The sequence below is a fragment of the Aspergillus brunneoviolaceus genome (genome assembly GCF_003184695.1).
Source record: "Aspergillus brunneoviolaceus CBS 621.78 unplaced genomic scaffold BO95scaffold_72, whole genome shotgun sequence".
NCBI lineage: Eukaryota > Fungi > Ascomycota > Eurotiomycetes > Eurotiales > Aspergillaceae > Aspergillus > Aspergillus brunneoviolaceus.
In genome coordinates, this window is record NW_020290802.1 from 173,416 (window position 1) to 194,821 (window position 21,406).

The window sequence follows — 21,406 nt, forward strand, 5'->3', positions numbered from 1 at the left end:
ACCATTGACTACTACTGTACAACTGTAGGGCATACTACTCCGTTCTCCGTAGGCAGTAATACTTGAAGTTCACCAGTCGCAGTGGACGCATTAGGAAAGATCGGAAAATCGAAAGTCGAAAAGGGGTCGTGCGTTTTTCCCCCACGTCGGGACCGTCCGTCATGTGATGATTAGCCCCTCCAGATGATAACGTGACTGATAAGCGGAGACCCCGCTAAGAGTCATCCAGCCCGCTGTAAATTTTCCTGGCTCTACGCACACTTCTCGACTCCATCCACCCTGTTTCCTCCATTTCTGCCTTTCAATTCCTGTGGAAATCCCTTCAATCCCGTTTCGGACAGGATGTCTTCCAGCAACGATGTCTACCAGACCCCTCTCAACTCGCGTTATGCGAGTAAGTTCCTCCTGACACCTCCTTGACGATATCTGCCAGCCGGAGCGATATCGGACTAATTGTTGTTCGGGTGTTCAGGCAATGAGATGAAGTATCTCTTCTCTCCCCGGAACCGCTTCTCTACCTGGAGACAGCTGTGGTTGTGGCTTGCTGAGTCGGAAAAAGGTGATTATCCTTTGTCGCTGTGCAACAGCTCTTTCTTTCCATCTCCATATCGCAGTCTGCGAGCTGCCGACTAATCAGACGGCCCCTTCTCCCAGAACTCGGTTTGGCTATCTCCGATGAGGCGATTGAGCAGATGAAGGCTCACCTGGTCATCCAGGATGACGAGTTCAAGGTTGCCGCAGAGGAGGAGAAGCGTCGGAGACACGACGTCATGGCCCACGTTCACGCCTACGGCCAGGTCGCCCCCGCTGCCGCGGGTATCATCCACTGGGGTGCCACCTCGTGCTACTGCACGGACAACGCCGATCTGATCTTCCTCCGCGACGGTCTCGATATCTTGATCCCTAAGCTTGCCGTTGTCATTGACAAGCTGTCTGCCTTCGCCAAGCAGTACAAGGATCTGCCCTGCCTGGGTTTCACCCACGGCCAGCCCGCTCAGCTGGTCACCGTCGGCAAGAGAGCTTGCTTGTGGATCCAGGACCTGCTCATGGATCTGCGCAACCTCGAGAGAGCCCGCGATGATCTGCGCTTCCGCGGTGTGAAGGGTACCACTGGTACTCAGGCCTCTTTCCTCCAGATCTTCAACGGCGACCACGACAAGGTCGAGCAGTTGGACGAGCTGGTCACTAAGAAGGCCGGTTTCGACTCTGCTTTCATCATCTCTAGTCAGACTTACTCCCGTAAGATCGATGTCGACGTGGGCAATGCCCTAGGCTCCTTCGGTGCCACTTGCGAGCGCATTGGTATCGACATCCGCCACTTGGCCATGCTCAAGGAGGTCGAGGAGCCCTTCGAGAAGGACCAGATTGGCAGCAGTGCCATGGTGAGTTACATTCTCTGACAACGAGCTACGGAATAAAGGCTAACGGGATTGTTCCTTCACAGGCCTACAAGCGTAACCCCATGCGTTCCGAGCGTCTGTGCTCCCTCGGAAGACACCTTCAGAACCTCCCTAAGGACGGCTTGGATACCTACTCTGCCCAGTGGTTCGAGCGCTCGCTGGTGAGATACTTTCCGCCTATTTGTTAGCCCTGAAACCATCTGACAATCAGCAAACAGGACGACAGCGCCATCCGCCGTATCAGCATTCCCGAGCTCTACCTCTCCGCTGACGCTTGTCTCATCCTCCTGAGTAAGTGGCGACGATGCCAGCTCGAACACTAGAATTCAATCGCTGACCAGCCCATCATTACAGACAACGTCACCTCCGGCTTCGTCGTTTACCCCGAAGTCATCAAGCGCCGTGTCAACGACGAGCTTCCTTTCATGGCCACGTATGTCCCCCAATTATTACCCCTAGAAGATGAGTCCCAGCCACTAACCAACCCAACAGTGAGAACGTAAGCCTTACCCCGAGAAAACAATCTTTCCTTCACCACAACTCCCCTCTTCAATAAAAAAAAACAACTAACCACCACTAGATCATCATGGCCTGCGTGAAGAAGGGTCTTTCCCGCCAGGACGCCCACGAGGAAATCCGTATGTCTTATGAAGCACATCAATGTCCCACTCTATTCCATCCTTCTAACCACAATCCCCCAAATGCAGGCGTCCTCTCCCATCAAGCCGCCGACAACGTCAAGAAGCACGGCAAGGACAACGACCTCCTCGACCGCGTCCGCCGCACCGCCTTCTTCGCCCCGATCCTGGACGAGCTCGACCAGCTGCTCGACCCCAGCACCTTCGTCGGCCGCGCCCCGCAGCAGGTCGAGAAGTTCACCTCCACCGAGGTCAAGAAGGCCCTCCAGCCCTACGAGGCCTCCCTCGCCAAGGCCGAGACGGCCGCTCTGTATGTATAGACACACAAACTTTCAAGCCCTGGTAATTAGTCCTGTATGGGCTGTGGGAGACGAAGAAATGTCAAAAAAGTCTTTTCAAGAGGGACAGAAGGGGGAGGAAAGTAGATGCGATAGCCAGATCATTTTAGGTGGGATTCCGCGATTTCGGGAAGAAAAGTGTCCGGGTGTAGCAGAACCGAATCCGGGGTGCGTTTTTGGTTGTTGTTGTTGTATGATTGCAAACGGGTCTTGTATATACGGTATATGACTTTAATTGATGATAGCAATCGATTCATACTCTATGACGGAGTTCAGAAGGGATTGTAGTCCGTCTGGATTAGTGGAGAGAATATGACCAACCCATTCTTGTCTATTGCTGAGATGACCGACCGGGAGCCGAGATGTATGTCTCGGAGACAGAAGAACGAAATAAGGTGGGATAGAGTTTTGACAGTAAGGCCGCAGTGCAGGGGGTCAATTGAGTTGGGCACTGGCCATGAGTCCGGAAGGCTAGAGTCAATCCCCGTCTAAGAGCCGCGGGCTCGGCCCTTCTGTGACTTCCCCAAAGAGGGATCCACGGCTGAGTGGTGCCTGCGAGCCTCAGGCCCCTGACCCCAAGTCCGGGCCTTCAGCACAGACGAGCATATACAGTATGTTAAAGTACGGGCTGTGAGTGATTTTACTTGCAAGTCATAATGTCATGATCTATCTCTAATCTCTTATCCGCCTACAAACTCGAAACACGAAACACGAAACACAATATAACAAACAAAAATGAAGGGGGAAAAACAAAGCAAGAAGATAAGAGATGAACCGAAAACCATACGTACACACGAGGTGGAGTATGAGCACATGAGACTTTTTTACCCCTGCGTAAAAGAAATAGGAGACGAGATGGTCCCGAGTACGATAAGCGGATAGAGAAATCAGGGCAGCGGATGCAATGCCCGCTGAGTAATATGTGCTAGGATGGAGAAAGACGGAGAAGGGGAGAAGGGGAGAAGGGTCCGTAGGCTGGAGATCTTGGTTAGACATGTTTGTTTCATTTACTATTAGAGAGAAGGCTTATGTTAGTTTAGATGAGCCTAATGGTACATCGAGCAGCCAAGGAAGGTAGTGGGGAATATGTGGTGAGACAGTAAACGAGCATAATAGAGATGATAGGAAACGAACCATGCCACGCTCAAACGATATGGTCCTGATGTTCATACAATGTCATCCTTGTCAAGTACTTTGCAGGTAGTTGTTTCTCCCAGTCGTATCAGGGCCATGAATGTTGGCCTCAAATGAAAGTTGTTTCTCTTAGAAGGTTGAAAGCCAGTTGATGATCTGTACATATTAGATCGAGAAGCGAATGAGAGGAAAACGGAAAAAGAGGGTAACGTACCATCATGGCTTGCACTAGAGCGACTTGCTCACCGTAGTGCTTTCCGTCCCAACTTTCGGCCTGCAGCGTCGCGTTGTACAATCCCAGGGCATCCATGCCTCGTGCACGGGCTTCCTTGATAGTGTCTTGCGAATACTGCCAGCTGGAAGCGTGGATGTTGTCCCTAGCGTCCTTCCGGAGGCCAGGGGCGGTGGGACCGAGCCAAAGGAAAGGGGTGTTTTGTTTGGTCGCCTTGGCCATGGACAGCCATTCGTCCATGCTCTTTTGGGCTGCCGGTAGAGAGTATGATGTCGAAAGCGAGAGGCTCAAGATCACGGGGACGGGCTTGCTTCGGTCCGCGGCTCTTCCTGTTAGGCGGCGGAAGTGGTCGCGGGCACTCTTGGAGGCCGTGGAACCATCAGTGAAGAGGAAAGCATGAGATGCACCTTTATTCAATCTAGAGGTCAATTTCCAACCCTTAAAGAGAGCTTTGGCATGATATAACCACCGGGTCACTCACGAGAGGGACACGAGTATGGGGCCCGCAAGGCGGGGCTACCGCTTTGTGCATCAACTTGGTCACTCGAGGTAATACGCAGGGGTAGACACGCTGCTTGGGTGAATTGGGACTCGCATCGACATCTCCTGCTCAAGTCCTTGTCCATTTCCCAGTCTCTAAGAGAGCCGGTCGCGAGATTCTGCCGCAGAAGGATGTTGAACCCCGCATAGGCGTCGGCTAGGGCATCATCCCCCACAAAGACAATCCCATCGAATCTCTGCAGGATTTCACACACTTCAGAGCTGGAGTACCAACGATAGGCACAATCTGGACGGCGAGTCAGCCGGAGGGTCACGAAGGGTTGGTTGCTGTCTGAGCGGATTTCTCGGCAAGGTGCCCGACAGCGGGGCCACAGTAAATCTTGTCACTTGCCTTGGGAGGTGTACGCAGCATCGAACCCATGACGACCACCATGGCTCATGGCACTTAGCAGTTCATCTCGGGTTGAGCAGTACGCTGGGTTGGATGCTCGTCCATCGCCAGTTGACGGGGTGTTGTAGAGGGACAATGAAGAGATGCCGCACTCACGTCGGCCCACATAATGAGCCAGTAAACTATGTATCAAAGCGGGCTGAATCAGTAACTCTGGCCACTGACTGACTCGCGGGAGGCAAAGGTTTAGGGACGGCAGGGCCCGAACTTACTCGGTTTGAGATTCATGGCGAATGGGGCCCTTCTGCGAAGGGGTGAAAGGCAAATAGAAGATGTCTCGGATGAGCCAGACAATATAGAAGACGCCCAACACCCACAGACAAGCCATCAATTTGTATGTGGAGGATCGCCAGGTGACTCTACGAATCAACCTTCGTCCGTTGGGTCCCTCGATCGGACCCCGTCGTGGTGGAGCATTGTTCTGTTGCGTTCCAGAGAATGGATAGGCAAACGCCTCGTTCATCGCGGATGATAAGCCCATTGGTTCGCTATGGGAAGCACGGCGACGAGACATATTGGGGAGGGGAAAACAGGGTTTTTCTTTACATGCACTTGCAGCTGGGGAGGGATGGTAGTACAAGAAGAGGAGGGTTTAGGGAAGATGCATCTGCTGGGAAGGACAACAACTTTCTGGGGGGTTCCGTTTGCTTTAGGGTAACGAAAGTCTGCGTGGCAAGACAGAGACCGAGCAGAGCAGAGAGGCCCGCAGTAGAAGGAGATGAGCCCCGCCAAACAGCCCGAGGGGTATCCGGAAGGAGGGGTGAGGTTGATAGTAAAAGTACTGGAGACGAATCCAGGCGCGGCACAGAATGACGGCGATGCTGATGAGACCTGAGACCAGAGAGGGGCACAGAACGACCAGGACGTCAGGCGCCTGTCCTTTCGTCGTCCTCTTCCTTTATTGTGGCTTTTTGTTTCCGTAACTCTCACTGTCACCGTGACTCTTTTTCTCCTGGCCTGGTGTTCTCTGCCTCTGTTCTATTTTGCTTCCTGGCCTTTGGGTGTTTCTGTCCCTCGAGGGCTGCCTGCTAGATAGTCGACGCACTCGACTGTCCCACGTGCAATTTCCTTGCCCTCTACACTCGCAGAGTTGCTTTTCCTTTGGGGGTCTCTCCAGTGTTCACTTTGCCCCTGCGAATTAACCAATACGAAGCCTCCAAGGTCTTAGCCACAGGCACGCACAGTGGATGAACCGGGCAGAAATCGGCTTAAAAAGGAAAGATAGTAGTAATCATGGGAGGGGCTAATAGACTGGATCCGAGCCAGTTATGGGCTGAATTGCGGCATCAATGGTAGCATGGACGCGGAAAAGGCAATGCTGGAGAAGTTGCGGATCCTCCCTATCGGGTCTTTGCTGATGATCAGTGAGTGCACGACCCAATTTCAAAATAGAGGTACAACATTAACAATCAGAATTGAAAACAACTAGGAAAGCAAGACAACTTTTTAAGGGGAGATGGTGGGTTAAAAGGAGATGGTCCAAGCGAATTCTAAAGATTAAAGTCGAGGAGCAATAGAAAATGAAAAAAGATAAAAAAATATAAAAAAAAATACTAGAAAAAAATACCAATGAAAAAAAAAGAGGGTTCGATGTCGTGCGGCGCACTTTTGCATCATAGCCCACCCCATTTTTTTTTCAAGTCTAAGAAGACAAGACGCCCACAAGGCCGTCAAAATATGAAATGAAGAACTAAAGTGGAAAATGAAAGGGAAAACAGTCTAGGAAAAGATCCTCTGCAAGTCAACGAACTGGTCGATGGGTCTCTCGATCCGTCCGCGTCCACAAAACGGGCTAACTTATAATAACGGTGAATAATAATAAATCCAATCCACCCACACACAAATAAACGGGCGCCTCGGAGTAAGAAATTGATCCGGCATATCAAAAGGAGCCTCTCACTTACCTTGTATAAATAGTACAATCAGCCGGATGAGCGAAGTGCTCTGGGGGTAGGCAGATCTGTTAAAGCAGTAGAGCTTCAGACAGTCGCGAGAAGTTTTGCGACAAAATCGGATGTCGAGGCCAGGTAGAGATTAAGAAGTTAAAGGAGAGGGCTGCTTTTGGTGCTCCTTTTTTTGTTCGAGGGACCGAACAGTCAGTCCACCGCACGGTGCGGTGACAGCCACTTAAATGATCTGGCGGAATACTTTCAACGGACAATTGGTATTCTGGTTGGTGGGCCAGACAGGTGTCAAAAAGTTAACGAGACCTAACGAGACTCCACTATCAAGAATAAGTTTCAGAGGGACGAAAGACGAAGAATCACAGTCTCTCTCGACGTTCAGCTGTAGTTATATGATGTCGTTCGGGGAGTGACAAGGTCTAGAGTCGGTCCTTGTCAGACCCATGCTAAGGGGTGGTGGGCGAGGATCAAGAGATCGCAGGGTTCCCTTTCGTGGCCCTGCTCGGTACAGGGACTTTTGTTTGACGGATCTAAGGCATCACTGCAAGCGTCGTCGAGCATGACGACGATATGATGAACAAGACCCAGCCTGAATGGAGCATGAGAGGTGTGGTTGGGCATCGCTTCAATCCTTTTTCTTTTCTTTTTCTCTCCAGCCCTATGCGACAGACGGTCATGTCGTGGTATACCTACCTACACTACCTCAAATGCTGGTCCTATCATCATTAATAAGACCAAGGCTAAGTGTAATTGGGCCCAGTGGGTGTCCTGAGCACTAAGTAGAGAGGAAAAGCTGTCCACGGTGATCACCGTTGCCGCGGCCGTTGTTTAAATAAATCTCTCGCTTGTTTCTCATTGCTTTTTCTTCCCGTTTCATCTCGACCATCCGAGGGAAGGACGAATTTGTCTGTCCTCGCGTGACGAGTTATCGGTGAAACCTCATCGCGCTGATCACCAAGCATAGCGAATCCAGTGCCGAATATACAGACCATTGACATTTTTATCGGTAGCGATTTACAGCTGTGGAGGATACGCGAGACTACGGTCAAGCAACCGTCGTTCCCTTCCTTAGGGGTTCCAGATCGAGCGGGATGCTTCAGTCCACGGCAAATGTTCGACCGGGATTCTAGATGGTTGCTATTTGTATCGGGAGCATGTGAGTCACTGAGCGGTGAGTTGGGAGGCGACAAGGGGGGAGGGGGGGAAGGGGGTAAATGTGAAACCGGCCGGTAGTGGTGACATTTTCGTACTTAGAATCCGGGGAGACACGAGATGTACACAAGCTTGTCTTGAACCTTAAAGAACCGCGGGTAGCAAGCACGACAACCCCGGACGCAAGAAACCTAATCAGGTACCTCGACGGAGTGTGACGGAGGAGAACCAGTGACCAGGGACGCGGATTGGGATGAAGTGCTTCGAAGAGACATTCGGGTGGACAATTCAAAGTGCACAAGTCTTACCCCGAGAGTCAGGCGGCTGACCAGTCGGAGTATCTGCGTCGTGCCGCGTCGAACCATCCTCGGGCGAAGGGGAGATCCGGGACGTTGTAACGTGCAGCTCATTTGCACCGGTAATTCCTCCGTGCTCAGTGGCAGGTCTTGGCGGTGAATGATTGTGGTGTGGTGAGGAAAGCAAAGTCAATAAAAAGCAGCTAGCTTGGTAGCTGGAGTGACAGACATGGTCTGATCATGAGCAGCTTACCTGAATGAGAAGTAGTCAGCGCATAGGAACAAGTCGAGTGTAAAGTGTAAAGTGTAAAGTGCGTTCACTCACTCACTGAGTAGTGAGAGTACGGACGGAGTACTCCAATACTTGCTGTACGGATCGGCTGATTATTGCCTGCGAGGAACTTAGTCAGGACAGGACAAACTGCTTCCTCGGCCCATCACGGGATCGGAAGCGGTCTTTTCCCCCACCATGGCACGTGACCGTCTTCCCCCGGGAATCGCAGAGAGTCTCCGCAACTTGGAACAACTTTCCCCGAAGGAGTCATTCGCTGCTGCTGCTGCTGGTTGTCCAGCCCAGTCCGCGTCCAGAGCTTACTTCCCTCTGCCCGCATCTTTCCTTTCCCACTCTCTCTTCCTCTCTCTTTTCCCCTCCCTCCATCTTTCCTCTTCTTCTCTTTCCTTCTTCCCCCTTTCCCCAGCTGCTCGTGTGCTCACCTATAATCATCTATATCTTCAAAAAAGTTTCAGTTTTTTTCCCATTGGGTTCTTGTGTCCGTCAATCCCGAGTCACCTTCCCACCCTGAGATCCCACTCCGGGGCCTCTTACCGCCCGCCGTTCCGGAGCTCGCCTGCGAGACGGAGGGGACTACCCCAACCTCGGTAGTTCTCCTTACAGCCTTCTGCATTCGTCCCAACTTTGATTTTACTGACATCCATTTCGCCTGCCTAGCTGTTGACTTGCGAGAGTTTGATCCTCATCACATTGATTTTGACCAGCGCAATTCCAGGCCGTCCGGCCTGATACCCTCAACATCATGTGGAAGCCGTCGGAGAGACTGATGGACACCATCAGACACTATGCCAGCTTCCCAGCGACCGGCGTCTCTCTCCGACAAATGGTTCAATTTGGAGACAGACCATCAGTTGGTATGTGTTGATATGCTTGCGCATCCTGAGATACTTCTTCATTCACATGACGCTGGGGAGATGACCGACATCGGCTAATCTCGTGATCGCTACCCGCATACAGGCACTTTGTTCCGAGCGTCACAATTCCTCTCAGAAGAACTACCCATTCGTCTCGCCCATCGTGTCCAGGATCTTGGAGAACTTCCCGATGGACTCAGTGAAATGCCCTCGATCAAAAAAGTCCAAGATTGGTACGCACAATCGTTCGAGGTATGACTCACCCACCGCCCGCCCGGGGTTATGTCCGCCGGAGTTGTCGCTGACGTCCCCGGCAGGAAATCATTACGCTGCCGCGACCCACCCTCACCCAGGAAGTCAAATCCCGCCTGCTGCGCCCGGGAAAGCTTAACGGCGGGACCTCGAGGATCCTCTCGGAAGTCACACAGAACCCCAGCATTCGCGAAGGACAGTATCGATCCTCCCCGTCCTCTACGTCAAACGGCAATGGAAATGGCAAGGCTGCGGCCTCTCGAAGATATTATGCACCATCCGACGATCAAGGAAATTGGCCACCGGAGCTGAACGACTACAACGAGCGATTTTCACAGACACTCAAGGAAATCAAGCGAAGACACGACAGCGTCGTGACTACTGTGGCCCAGGGTATTCTCGAGTGGAAACGGAAGCGTCAGCGCCTGCAAATCGACTCGACGGTTCAATCCTTCCTCGATCGCTTTTATATGTCAAGGATCGGCATACGAATGTTGATTGGGCAGCATATCGCATTGACTGAACAGACTCACGTAAAACATCCACACTACGTCGGAATAATCTGTACCAAGACAAATGTGCGGGAGATAGCCCTCGAGGCGATCGAAAACGCCCGTTTCGTCTGCCAGGATTATTACGGATTGTTCGACGCCCCCAAGGTGCAGCTTGTGTGCAAAGAGGACCTGAACTTTATGTATGTGCCAGGACATCTGTCCCACATGCTCTTCGAGACCCTGAAGAACTCCTTGCGTGCGGTGGTGGAGGCCAATGGTGTGGACAAGGACAACTTCCCCGTCACCAAGGTCATCATCGCGGAAGGAAAGGAAGATATCACAATCAAGATTTCCGACGAAGGTGGTGGCATTCCTCGGTCTGCCATTCCCCTGGTTTGGACGTATATGTACACTACCGTGGAGCAAACCCCAAGTCTGGACCCGGATTTCGACAAGAGCGACTTCAAGGCTCCCATGGCCGGGTTTGGCTACGGTCTTCCGATCAGTCGTTTGTATGCTCGGTACTTTGGCGGTGATCTGAAGTTGATCAGCATGGAGGGGTGAGTAGCGAGCCTTCCTGGCAGGAAATACAAGAAGCACGATGACTGACACCTCTCACGCAGATACGGGACGGATGTCTACCTCCACCTGAATCGACTCTCCTCGAGCTCGGAACCCCTGCAATGACAATTACCAGTCATGAGGGATGGTCGTGTCCGGTTCTCTACTTCCCACAGACTGCATCCTTTCTACTCGGAACCGGATCCATCACCATCACCATCCCAAGGATTGACGCCTATGAACATCGAACGTGCCCGTGCCCGCATGCGCACGCGGGAAGTCTCCGAGCGAAAGCAAGTAGGCGATGCGGCGAGTCTGCTGAACGCTGAAAAGCGCAGATAAGCGACTTCTTGTCTACCACATGAACTCCTTACGATGGATCCTTTTATTCAGCCGTGTTCGCTGCGCGGGAACCAGACACCATGATTTTGGACTCACAGTCTGCTACTGAGCGGACTGTTGGCATTGCTTGAATTGGAAAGGCCATACACAGCCAAAAGAATGATTGAGATGAAAAGCGGAAAGGAACCAAAAAAAAAAAAAGAATCGCAATTGGATATTGAGATATCTTATGCCAACCCGCAAAGAGATGAAGGGTTGCACTTATCACGCCGTCAAGGGAAAAGAAGAAACGGTTTTGATCTACTTAGATACCCCCCCTTGCCATGTTTGGAAAGTAGCCGGATTGTGGGTATACTTTAGATGATGGTGTCAGCCACCACCACTATCTTTTTTTTGTGTTTGTCTTGTTTAGCTCTGGGCTTGATTCTGCTTATATTCTGTGTTCACATCGCGTGTATAGTACTTTTTATGGATTGATGGAAATCACGGGGTACGGGTTTTGTTTTAACGGCCAGCCAATGTATATGAGGCACTTTCTTACTGGTACTGTCCTTGGGGGCGAATTGGATAAGGAGATCTTTCGACATGCGTCTTTTCCTTGAGACTTGTCTTGGGTGTTGGGCTTCGGGCTCTGTGACCCTGGGGAAGTGGTGATTATGGTAAAGCACTTCATGTCGCAGTATAACTGAGTACTAGTGTTCAGTTGACAGTACCTTAGCAGGAGAGAATCCCATCCCTGGGGAGTGACGATCTCATGTAAGGGAAGATCCAAAGATCGAGGCCGCCGCACCGGCACCACCACCAACTAAACCCCTCCGCGCGCGCCCTCTCTCCCGCTCCCTCTCCCGCTGCGACCGCCCCTTGATGCCCCTCCGCTGCCTCTCGGGCGTCGACCCCGCCGTAGCCGCCATACTACTACTATCACTCGTCGTCCCTGTACCCCCTTTCGTCCTCCCGGACGGCGACGACACCGCGGAGGACCCCGCCCCGGCCGCCGCAGGGGACCCGCGATTCGTTCCACTCCCACCACCGCCAAACCGCTCCACTCCCCCCGGCGGCGGCCGCCTCCACCCGGCCTCGTCCGTCTCATACACCTCCTCGACCTGCCGCGGAACAATCAACCCCGTCGTCGTGATGGGCCCGCCGATTCCGACCCCGATCCGGAACCGCCTGTCGTCTTCCTCGTAGTCTACCCCGGACGGAGTGGCAGGTGATGCCGCCGCCGCCGCCGCAGCAGCAGTAGCAGTAGTAGCCGCTGGTGACGCGGTCCCGGATCTCGATGCGGATCCCGATCCCAACCGCATCGGATGCTGGATCACGAAGCGGTCGCCTTGCAGGCTGGCGGCGGTTTCGGGGTCCTCGGGGCTGAGGAGTTTGGCGAGGAAGCGGCGGCGGGTTTGGGGGATGGACTTGTAGTTGGTCAGCCTCAGCCAGGGAACGGTAGGGGTTCAAGATGGGATGTGGGAAGGGGGAGGGGGAGGGGGACTACCTCTTGGGCGGCGAGGGCCTGGACGGTGAGGAGTTCGCGGTCCAGGAGGACGCAGAGGGCGGCGTGGCGCTCTTCGCGGATGCGGCTGCGGAGCTTTTTGTCTTGTTCGAGGGAGGTTTGGTAGTGTGTGTTGGTTGTGCTTGTGGTTGTGGGTTGGTTGCTTGAGGGGGTTGTGGTTGGATTGGAATGGTTGGTGGTGGTGGTGGTTTCTGTGACTGTGGTTGTGGTCGAGTCGCCTAGTGTGGTGCCATTTGTGGTGGGGAATTGGTGCAGGGGGTTTATTGTTGGTCCTGTTTTGATTCGGGTCGTTTAGTAGGTGTGTGTCAGTGTAAAAAACAGAAAGGGACGAGAGACGTACTGTTCTGCGTCCATTGTAGCTGGGATAGCTGCTGCTGCGCTAATACATGCGCCGGCAGGCGGTGCGGACGGCTGCCGATGGAGTCGGAGGTGGAGGTATCGGTGTCGGAGTTGTACGGCTGATCCTCTTGGTCGTTGTCGTCGAGGATGATGGGGTCGTCGTGGTCGTGGCCGTGGCTGTGACCTGAAGGCACGCCGTGGATGTTGGGGTGGAACATGTTGCAACCAGTAACGTTAGCTCTCGCTTCTTCGGAGGATGTTGTCGAGAAACAGTTCACGATGAGGGAGTTGTGTATCGCTGCCTCTGCGGGGGCAAGTCTTGCGATGGAATGCGCTCTTCAGGCGCCGGGGGTGTTCACTATCGAGTGGCCGGATTCGTGATTGGGTGGGACGTGTGAAGTCGGCTTTGCGTCAGATACAGAATATACGAGAGAGCGCGTGAGGTCCTTTTGCCGGTTCTCTGGGACGAGTACAAGCACTCAGCAAACACTAACTGCGGGCGTCGGGTATGCGATATAAGGTGGGGTAGCAGTACAGCGAGGCGACAGACGTATAGGGTCGAACCTGACCAGCAGGATGATCGGTTGGGATGGACGAGTCGGAGTCGGGAGGGCAGGCAGTGGTTTGAATGTGGGGGGCGGACGGCGGAGATGATGCAGTTTTGTTGTCCCTGTTTGCACTGTACTGTACGGAGTATTGTACTGTACCTGTGCAAATCCAACGTCATCGACCGACCGCCTTTTAGGCTCGGCTTGTTTACCGAACAACTATATCCGAGAATAAGCTGCACGGACTCAAGTAGTAGTATTCGAAAGATTGGTTCCAAATTAATCCATTCATCGTTCTCTCAATTATATACTATGTGCTTCTGGTCCATGAAAATGAACAAAATGTTCTGGTGAAGAAAAAGCCAGCTGTGCTAAAGCCATCCATTCCCAAATGTCCCCAATACGGAACTTGTCCCGGTTGCCATCGTTGATCTGTGGTGGGAAAATGGTATCCCTGTTGTGTTCGTGAAGGGGCTGGTGTGACTTGAGTGAAGCATCGGATTTTCAGGCAATGGATCCCTGAGCTGCGCCCAAGGAGAGAATCCTGCTGCATTTCCCCGAGTACTAGTCGTGCTGCTGGGATTATGATTCAAACATTCATTCAAAAAGTTCAGCTCCCGACCCGACTGGCATCCTTATCGGTAGTGCTGGCTGGGAGAGTACTTGGCTCGAGGGCGAAGAAGACCCTCGTGGACTCTGTTGTTGAAGGGGAAGTTATATCTGTAGCATACATCAGTGCTGAAAAAAGGTTCCCTAACACCCATTGAGAGAACCTATATTCTGACCTTCTTGGATTCACACCTCACGTGAAAAGGGAAAATCCATCAACTCTCGCAGACAACCATATCCGGTAACTCCTCAGTAGTAGTAGTCTAATTCGAACTATGCTATGGTCTTTAAAAAAAAGGTATTTGCCTTGCGGCTGGCACTCATCAGCTCTCAACATCCGTCCCATTGAGTCTATCCATCTCCACCTCGAATGAGACCCCAAAAATAATGAAAAGTCATATCCATACTCACACAAACCAAGAAAAGCAAGGCCGAAAATCAATCAGCAGAAGTATGCCAGCATGCGAGATTGATTAGATGACAGAAAATGTGAATCAGGGAAAAATCAACTGCGAGAGGGGGTGAAATCGAAAGAAAGGAGAAAAGTACATCGGAAGTATCTCTAAGAAGAAAGATGCAAATAGAATAAAGGTGCAACGGCCCACCCAGAGCCTATACCGCACAGACACACGCGTCTCTCCTCTGAACGCCATAAAAAAACAATGCCGCTAAAAAATGACTAATGACGCCCTCATCGAAGTGCCGCTGATATCTGAACCTTTTCGTCCGCGTGGCCAAATGGCCAGCCAGGTCGACACGGCGGGCTTTGTGAGGGCTGGTAGTTGATCATTTCACTCTGAAAGTTCGTGGCGAGTGAGAGAAAACCGTCTAACACCCATGCATCAAGGTGTTTTGGGGCCATTCATAACCAGCGCCGTCCCTGAGAGATGTCAGTATACATGAAAAATAACTGAATGAAGGTGGGAAATCATACCAAGTAGTTTTGTTTACATTATGGTAAGCCTCCGGATGTCTGGCAATGTAGTCCGTGGTCTCGTAGCCCGGTGGATCACAGGTGACGCTGGTGTGCTCGGGGTCCTGGTATATCCGAATATAGTCGAATCGCATGTACCCAGGCAGGTAGCTCTTGATGCTCTCGTTGATCGGGGCAAAATTCCAGGCCATGCCCAGGTTCATGACGATCGACAACGGCTCAACGGGGATCAGTCTTTGGCCGACGTTTCCATTAGGTCCAATGGCGCGAGCATCCAGAGTCCAGGTCTTGTCCTGGCCGACAAACCAGGTGATGTCGCCTGTAGCACCGGGGGTGTATTCAAAGGCGTAAACCTGGTATTCCGAGCCGTTGTACCAGTTGTTGTTGAGGTTGGTGAGGCCCGACATAGCCTGCTGATACGGGCCTCCGCGGTAAGAGTTGATCTCTGTAATACTCGGATCATAGACAGCGGTGAAATCTGCGACCCGGTCAGAGAGATAGGGAGAAGAACACGGAGCGAACTCACCATAATCAGGCATATACCAAATATCGAACGGCGCCATCTGCAGACTCTGCGACACGGAGCCGATATAAGCGTTCTGATCACCATTCAAGGCAATGACATTAGCTTCGAGCACGTCAATCTCAGGTGCGCCACGCGATTTCCCTGGGGAAGGATGATCCGCGCCAGCGCACGTGCATGCAGGGAGGCGCATCCCCGGGAGGAAGTTGATACCGTCCGTGGAGCTTTGGTTGGGGGTGATGCCGGCGTCGCATTCGTCGTGGTAGCTATACGGCCACATGCCTTCAGTTGTGGCAGCATAACCAGGTCGGCCTAGATTACCCATGGCCCAAAAGCCTGGCCAGAAACCAGATACATCACCGGAGCCGGGAAGTGAGATACTCGCCTCTAAGCGACCACCGGAGAAGCACAACTTGTTCCAGCTTTGCATCATACCCGACCGATAGGAGACATTGTGATTGGCGAAAGCGTCAAACCGAATCTCAAGGTTTCCATCTCGTGTCGTTACTGCATCCGGGTCATACCACTGTGCGCGACGTTAGTTACCACGATGAGGTTCCACGGCAGACAAACAAAAGCGTACCTCCAAGTCCTGCGTGACACCATACCACAGGTCAACTGCTTGAAAGTAGGCATCATCATCATCGTAGAATGTTCGGCCCGGAGTGTTGAATTCATCCGAAAACTGCATTGCGAAAAATCAGCCACAATTCCAAAGACCAAGCCCGCGGTATGCTGGCTGATTCCATCCCCTTTTGGGAAGCAAGCGGCATCCTTACCACTAACTGCCATTCCTTGCCATCCGCCGTTGTCTTGCTCATGGCTGACTTTGGCGTTTCCGGGTCTATCAAGCCGGTCCGAATATTGGCCAGCATGGGCTGCTGGCCGACATCGAGACACAAGGGATCAGTTTCGTGACATGATGGTCTTGACGGTTTTCTGAAGCTCTCTACCGCCGACCTGGAAAGAAGAAAAGGTAATCAGCATTCATTCTCCGTACAAAACAAAACAAAAAGATCCGGGGAGGGAGAAGAGGAAGGGGGGGGTTGTCTTCCCCCCCCCCGCAACCCCGTTCTCCCTCCCCCGATCAAACTAGATTGCATCCATACATGACAGGGTAGCCGATAAACAACACCAAGAAGCCTATAGTGATCAGGATCAAACCCCCAACATTTGCAATCCCGCGCCTGTTCCATATGTCGCACTCTTGATCGTCGTTGGGGTTCGGTTCGTGCAGGTAGTCATCCTTTTCGACATCCTCGGGGAAAAGCAGCAGTCCCTCCATGGGCATGATGTTGTACTTCTCCGACACCGTCTGCGTGTTCACATCCACCTCATCGCTTCCTGCGCGTGACGGGGACCGTAGATCTTCGAACGGGGTATACACATACCCGCGGGTGTCCGCGCTGACGGCACCCTCGGAGCTCCAGCTCGTGCGCCGCGACGACCGGGTCGACAGCTCCGTCGACCGCATGCTATCCATCTCCTCCCGGTGGCCGCGGTACGGCCGCGGCGGGATCAGGAACTCGGTCGACTCCTGCGGAGTCGGCGACCCCCACATCGTCGTTTGCAACGTGCCATCCGAGGGCGACTGTACCATCCCTGGCGTCAGCGCCCGTCCAATATGCGGGTGTGGCACCGACGCATAGGGATCATCGGAGTCGGCGAAGGGGTCTTGACGTCCTGAGTTCAGCCGGATGTGAGGAGTTCCACGTCCCGTAGATTTAAAGGACATATTGGTGCGATATGGCGTTTCCGTCCCAATCCCAGCAACAATTCCGTGCCGTTCTTAGTTGCTATTGATTCACTGTCACCCGCAAGCACAAGATCTGACGCTGGTCTGTTGATCCACCGTCGGGTCTGTTGTTTCCTGATCCGGTCGACTTGGGGTGAATGGGCTCTGCAGGCTTGTTGACTGGAGAACAGCCTCGCTTGTGTTATGGTCCGGCACTCGCAGCAGACACTAGATCTCCATAAATCACGAAGCAACCTTCTCGACACTGTTGTCCACTGTGGTTGAATTGATGATAGGTTACGCGGTAATGACTGTAGTCGAGGCAAGGGCGACGTAAAGAGGGACTGTTGACGCGTGATGAATTGTAAAAGAGACTGAAACCAATCCAGACGAAACAGTGCACCCAATGCTCACAGACAAGGCCCCAGTGGCTGCACCGACATTAAGATACGCGCGCGCTGGAAAAGGATTGGCAGGCTCACCCAGTTTAGAGGTGGGTGATATTAAAGAATGGTTGAGCGAGGACTGTCGCGCGCAGACAGTGTGGAAAGGAAAGAAAGAGAAGGGAAGCGAGCGATGGAGGGGAAATTCAAAAGAATGGTACAGGGAGAGAGGGCGTGAATGGAGGTTGGTTGGAAGCAATGCGGCCCGTCGCCCAAAGGGGGTGTGGGAAAAGCGCGATGAGTACAAGACTGCAATGGAGTCAAGAGGAAGAAGAGGAAGAAAGTAAGAAGAGGACAAGAGCAAGGATACAGAGAGATCAAGGTCAATTCGGATCTGGCTGCACCGACTTCCAGAGCCTATTTTTCTGGTTTCGCTTTTTCTTCTCCGTTTCCCAAATTATTTCCATGCGGTAAATGACAATGGTTACATAGATGGTCAACTACTATTACGGGATCCTGGCACTGCAGGTACAGTACATACAGGCAGACACTGCAGATTGACTTGACTGCCCGAGGGAAGAGTTTGATCCAAACACAGAACATGATGAAAGTGCAGGCATCCGCTGATCAAGGGACAACAGTTCCCTCTTGGCCGAAGAATGCTTCAATCCTGAACCCTGTGTACCCATTGGGCCCTGCAGTGGAGCCTATCGGCCAAATGTTAGGTTGCTTGCGACGCTTGTGTAAAAAAGAAAAGAACAGAAAAGAATCAAGAAAAAGTAACTATGAGCCCAGCCAGTGGCGCCTGCATGAGAGTCGAGCATCGAAGAGTTATACTTGGATCTGATCGACTCTGCTGCCAGGAACCATGTGATGGAGAACCACTTGTGCATGGCTAGCGTGCAGCCTCATTGCCCTAGTTTGACAAGCAGCAGCAGCAGCAGCAGCAGCAGTAGCAGCCGTAGCCAGCAATAGCAGCATGAACTGTACCTGAACGAGGCAGTACTCCTTCTTTCTTCCTTGCACCTGTGTTTGAACCGACCAGACCTTGGATAACCAACAAGTGACAACAGCAACAACAAGGAGGTGAATGTAGAGAAAGAATCTGGTTGCCGGCGCGAGTAGGGAATGACGGCCTTGGATCCATGGAATCTGGAGATCGCTTGGGCCGGAACTAAGGTACTAGTCTGTTTTAAGTATCGCTGGGTCAGGTTGGAACGGCCACTAGTACTCCGTAAGCAGTCTGGAACTGGAACTGTAGGGGAAATCCCACTAGCGTCGATCTTTCTTACCGTATCATACCGTGCACACTGCACCAGGAAAGAAAACAACACCCACAAAATTCTAGCATTCCTACCGGTACGCAGTACTCTTCGACGGCAACCACCACATTCCATTCACCCATTCACCATTGTTGCCTTGTCAGGGGAGAACTAGTCCTGTCTATACACTTGTATGAGTATAAAATAGCGACCGAGTCTACCCATCTCGATCCCCTGGAGCAGTACATCCTTGGTCTCAGTAACTTCGTTCGTTACCATACACATACTCAATACTTGGTCCTCTCACCCGCATCGGCCAAGGTTCCGTAACCTATAACCTGTAACCTTGTAGTCCCCCGAGTCCCCTGTAGGCCGTAACTCAGTTAGCCTCCCCTATTCTAGCTGTGATCCAGAAGGCAGCTAGAGATCACGCACAGACAACGGCAACCCTATTGGCGCACTGCTCGCCTGCTTCCCCCTGAGATGAAATGTCGTTCTGTCGTTCCCCCAAAGATATCGGGTGGCTGGTGGATCGTGCTAGTCAACTCACAATACTGTTCAGGGTGTGCCAAAATCAAGGCCAAGAAACTGCTTGACATGCTTCACCTCCAACTTATAGGGCCGGTCATCCCCCATTCACGCTCAGCACTGGGCATAGATTACCGTAGTGCCTACTGAGTGGTAACTAGTTAGTGTAGGCCAGCAGTTCGTCCCGCCCAATGCACCATGACTAAGACCATCTTCAACAAACCTTAACTAACCACCGGATCAAGATCAATAGACCATCCTTTTCCAGAACAATACAGAGTTTACCACATCGAAGATCTACAGTTTCAACAACTAGTTCCAATCCTGCGATGACGAAGCCCTGATGCTTAATTCGCAGGTCTTGGATAGATCATATCTCACAATGACAGATGAGGTGAAAGGCTGATTGATGATCCAGGAATATCGGTCAATCACCTGAGGGAGGGCGTTCCGCGCATCCTCTGCCTTTTACCCCACCTAACGAACCATTGACCTAAGCCATGACCAAATCGAACATGAGAACACCCTTTAAGACAACCCAGGGAAGGGTCTAGAAACTTTCTTTTCCGGCTGAGAACGATATATATAACTGATCGGTCAGTGCTCAGTCTGATACCTTGGAGTGACATTCACGACAACGGGCTTAGACAGATAGTTTTACAGCCGCTCATAAAGTATGCTTAGGCTGAGGCACATCTTTGTACGGGCAACTCGAGATATATATTGAGGCAGATGGCTATTGATCGTTTTAGCATAAAGGTGCTTGTGAGATTACAGGAACTAAGTGACTATGTCTCTTCCATCCGGGCTGATACGTGTTTGCTCACTGCATGACTCCCGCGATATATAAAAAGGCATCCTGTGTGTCCCGGCTAGCAACTTACAACCACGATCTGAGCAGTGTGTTCACTATTTAATGGGGATGACCACTTGGTCACCAAGATATCACCCGTGATTCAGTCACTGTGAAATCAACCGGAGCATATATATGCAGCCGAAGCTCAGTTCACAACACAGGGCTATATACACACATCCACAACTTTTCCTTTTCGACAAAACCAATCAACCGCTCCCACCCCAAAATCGCCAACTGCAACAGCATAGGTATATAAATATAAGCTCAATAGATACTAACACTTTCTACCTTCAAAAACCCAAATACCTAAACAGCACACCCACCAATCTTCCTACATCTACACTGAGGCCTAAATATTCCCTAGAGATGCTACAAAATACTGCCCAATCCAATCAATCCCCCCAGTACACCAACCCCCCCCCCACTTTTCCTCTAAGGATAAGCCAAAAGAACAACAATTTCATTACCTCATAAGAACAATATACACAACTCACACCCCCCTTCACTTCACACACGACAACCTTTAAAAACCTTAAGACTCAATCGCCTTAGCCCTCAACCCCACAAGCAAGCCGCCGTCCGCCTGCAAAGCCACCACATAATACTCCACCCGCGCGCTCCCGACCTCAACCCGGTAGACCTTGACGTCGACGTCCGCCTCCTCCACGCCGGACGCCTGGCTGGCGGCCGCCGCGCGCACCGCGCGCAGGGCCGAGGCGTACTGGTTCTTGGGGTCGAAGGACGCCGGGGAGAGGGTCTCGATGGCGGAGGCGAGGTCGTCGGTTTCGGAGATGAGGTTGGAGAAGTTTGCTGTTGATGTGTCATATTATTAGTTGAGGCCTTCTTTTTTGGTGGTTTTGCTTGCAAGAGAGGGGGGGGGGGGGGGGAGAGATGGAGTCGAACGTACAAGCATCAGGCCACACGCCCCGATGGGCGCCGTCCCATTTCAGCGCGACCGGCTCGAAGGGCTCGTCGGTTTCGGAGATGTAGAATGCGTCCACGGAGGTGAGTGGGCCGGGGATGCTGACGCCCGTGTGTATGGTTTCGGTGCGCGCGGCACCACCCCCGCTGCTGCTCGTTTGTTGGTTGTTTCGGGCGGTGTCGAGGTCGGCGTTGGCTTTGTTGAGGAAGGACATGTAGGCGTCGTCGGAGGACATGGTGCGGGTTGTGGTGGTGGTGAGTTTGGTGGTTGTTGGGGTTGGGGTGGCGATCCGGGCGGGGTTTCTTGATAGTAGAACGAGAGTGGTTGTTGGACGGTGGACGGATCGAGGTATGCACTGGTGATGGTATAGAGAGGTTCGGGGTCGAAATGGTATGCACAGTTGAGTGGGCTGTTGGTGG

At 52.3% G+C, this 21,406-nt stretch overlaps 7 protein-coding genes across 7 annotated transcripts; 2 read left to right on the forward strand and 5 right to left on the reverse strand.

Annotated features, from left to right (window-relative positions):
* Positions 1-333: 333 nt before the first annotated feature.
* On the forward strand, positions 334-2,637 carry ade13 (adenylosuccinase ADE13). The gene is made up of 9 exons (XM_025587413.1): positions 334-394; positions 473-559; positions 655-1,382; positions 1,445-1,561; positions 1,619-1,691; positions 1,755-1,833; positions 1,893-1,899; positions 1,981-2,038; positions 2,108-2,637. Exons 1-9 carry the CDS (start codon positions 343-345, stop codon positions 2,356-2,358), a joined length of 1,452 nt encoding a protein of 483 aa, XP_025438455.1. The 5' UTR covers positions 334-342; the 3' UTR covers positions 2,359-2,637.
* A 982-nt stretch (positions 2,638-3,619) lies between these two features.
* Positions 3,620-5,208, reverse strand: BO95DRAFT_371970 (uncharacterized protein; the record flags this gene model as incomplete). The annotated part of the gene is made up of 4 exons (XM_025582980.1): positions 3,620-4,149; positions 4,224-4,570; positions 4,631-4,816; positions 4,907-5,208. The coding sequence occupies 4 exons, from the start codon at positions 5,206-5,208 to the stop codon at positions 3,620-3,622; spliced, it is 1,365 nt and encodes a 454-aa protein (XP_025438456.1).
* Positions 5,209-8,867: 3,659 nt separating this feature from the next.
* On the forward strand, positions 8,868-10,813 carry BO95DRAFT_255256 (PDK/BCKDK family protein kinase). Its single transcript, XM_025581471.1, has 5 exons — positions 8,868-8,925; positions 9,043-9,192; positions 9,296-9,444; positions 9,510-10,498; positions 10,562-10,813. Exons 2-5 carry the CDS (start codon positions 9,081-9,083, stop codon positions 10,623-10,625), a joined length of 1,314 nt encoding a protein of 437 aa, XP_025438457.1. The 5' UTR covers positions 8,868-8,925; positions 9,043-9,080; the 3' UTR covers positions 10,626-10,813.
* A 565-nt stretch (positions 10,814-11,378) lies between these two features.
* BO95DRAFT_446549 (uncharacterized protein) lies at positions 11,379-13,326 on the reverse strand. Its single transcript, XM_025587414.1, has 3 exons — positions 12,689-13,326; positions 12,331-12,620; positions 11,379-12,250 (listed from the first exon to the last, which is right to left on the reverse strand). The coding sequence occupies exons 1-3, from the start codon at positions 12,903-12,905 to the stop codon at positions 11,594-11,596; spliced, it is 1,164 nt and encodes a 387-aa protein (XP_025438458.1). The 5' UTR covers positions 12,906-13,326; the 3' UTR covers positions 11,379-11,593.
* Positions 13,327-14,278: 952 nt separating this feature from the next.
* BO95DRAFT_255313 (uncharacterized protein) lies at positions 14,279-14,584 on the reverse strand. The gene has a single exon (XM_025581473.1). The coding sequence runs from the start codon at positions 14,495-14,497 to the stop codon at positions 14,339-14,341; it is 159 nt and encodes a 52-aa protein (XP_025438459.1). The 5' UTR covers positions 14,498-14,584; the 3' UTR covers positions 14,279-14,338.
* BO95DRAFT_255312 (SKN1/KRE6 family beta-glucan synthesis-associated protein) lies at positions 14,585-17,184 on the reverse strand. The gene is made up of 6 exons (XM_025581472.1): positions 16,411-17,184; positions 16,081-16,261; positions 15,885-15,986; positions 15,305-15,827; positions 14,779-15,256; positions 14,585-14,724 (listed from the first exon to the last, which is right to left on the reverse strand). Exons 1-6 carry the CDS (start codon positions 17,034-17,036, stop codon positions 14,673-14,675), a joined length of 1,962 nt encoding a protein of 653 aa, XP_025438460.1. The 5' UTR covers positions 17,037-17,184; the 3' UTR covers positions 14,585-14,672.
* Positions 17,185-20,597: 3,413 nt separating this feature from the next.
* BO95DRAFT_435388 (uncharacterized protein) lies at positions 20,598-21,222 on the reverse strand (the record flags this gene model as incomplete). The annotated part of the gene is made up of 2 exons (XM_025585181.1): positions 20,598-20,875; positions 20,973-21,222. 2 exons carry the CDS (start codon positions 21,220-21,222, stop codon positions 20,598-20,600), a joined length of 528 nt encoding a protein of 175 aa, XP_025438461.1.
* Positions 21,223-21,406: the final 184 nt, after the last annotated feature.

Bases quoted from the DNA above. Each gene is read 5' to 3' on its own strand.
- ade13 (XM_025587413.1), top strand. From the start codon at position 343: ATGTCTTCCAGCAACGATGTCTACCAGACCCCTCTCAACTCGCGTTAT. The intron at 395-472 runs GTAAGTTCCTCC...TCGGGTGTTCAG, and splicing joins TCTCAACTCGCGTTATGCGA to GCAATGAGATGAAGTATCTC. The intron at 560-654 runs GTGATTATCCTT...CCCTTCTCCCAG, and splicing joins GCTTGCTGAGTCGGAAAAAG to AACTCGGTTTGGCTATCTCC.
- BO95DRAFT_255256 (XM_025581471.1), top strand. From the start codon at position 9,081: ATGTGGAAGCCGTCGGAGAGACTGATGGACACCATCAGACACTATGCC. The intron at 9,445-9,509 runs GTATGACTCACC...CGTCCCCGGCAG, and splicing joins GGTACGCACAATCGTTCGAG to GAAATCATTACGCTGCCGCG. The intron at 10,499-10,561 runs GTGAGTAGCGAG...CCTCTCACGCAG, and splicing joins AAGTTGATCAGCATGGAGGG to ATACGGGACGGATGTCTACC.
- BO95DRAFT_446549 (XM_025587414.1), bottom strand. From the start codon at position 12,905: ATGTTCCACCCCAACATCCACGGCGTGCCTTCAGGTCACAGCCACGGC. The intron at 12,621-12,688 runs GTACGTCTCTCG...GAATCAAAACAG, and splicing joins GCTACAATGGACGCAGAACA to GACCAACAATAAACCCCCTG. The intron at 12,251-12,330 runs GTAGTCCCCCTC...ACCAACTACAAG, and splicing joins AGGCCCTCGCCGCCCAAGAG to TCCATCCCCCAAACCCGCCG.
- BO95DRAFT_255313 (XM_025581473.1), bottom strand. From the start codon at position 14,497: ATGGCGTTCAGAGGAGAGACGCGTGTGTCTGTGCGGTATAGGCTCTGG.
- BO95DRAFT_255312 (XM_025581472.1), bottom strand. From the start codon at position 17,036: ATGTCCTTTAAATCTACGGGACGTGGAACTCCTCACATCCGGCTGAAC. The intron at 15,257-15,304 runs GTGAGTTCGCTC...ACCGGGTCGCAG, and splicing joins TTGGTATATGCCTGATTATG to ATTTCACCGCTGTCTATGAT. The intron at 14,725-14,778 runs GTATGATTTCCC...GACATCTCTCAG, and splicing joins AATGTAAACAAAACTACTTG to GGACGGCGCTGGTTATGAAT.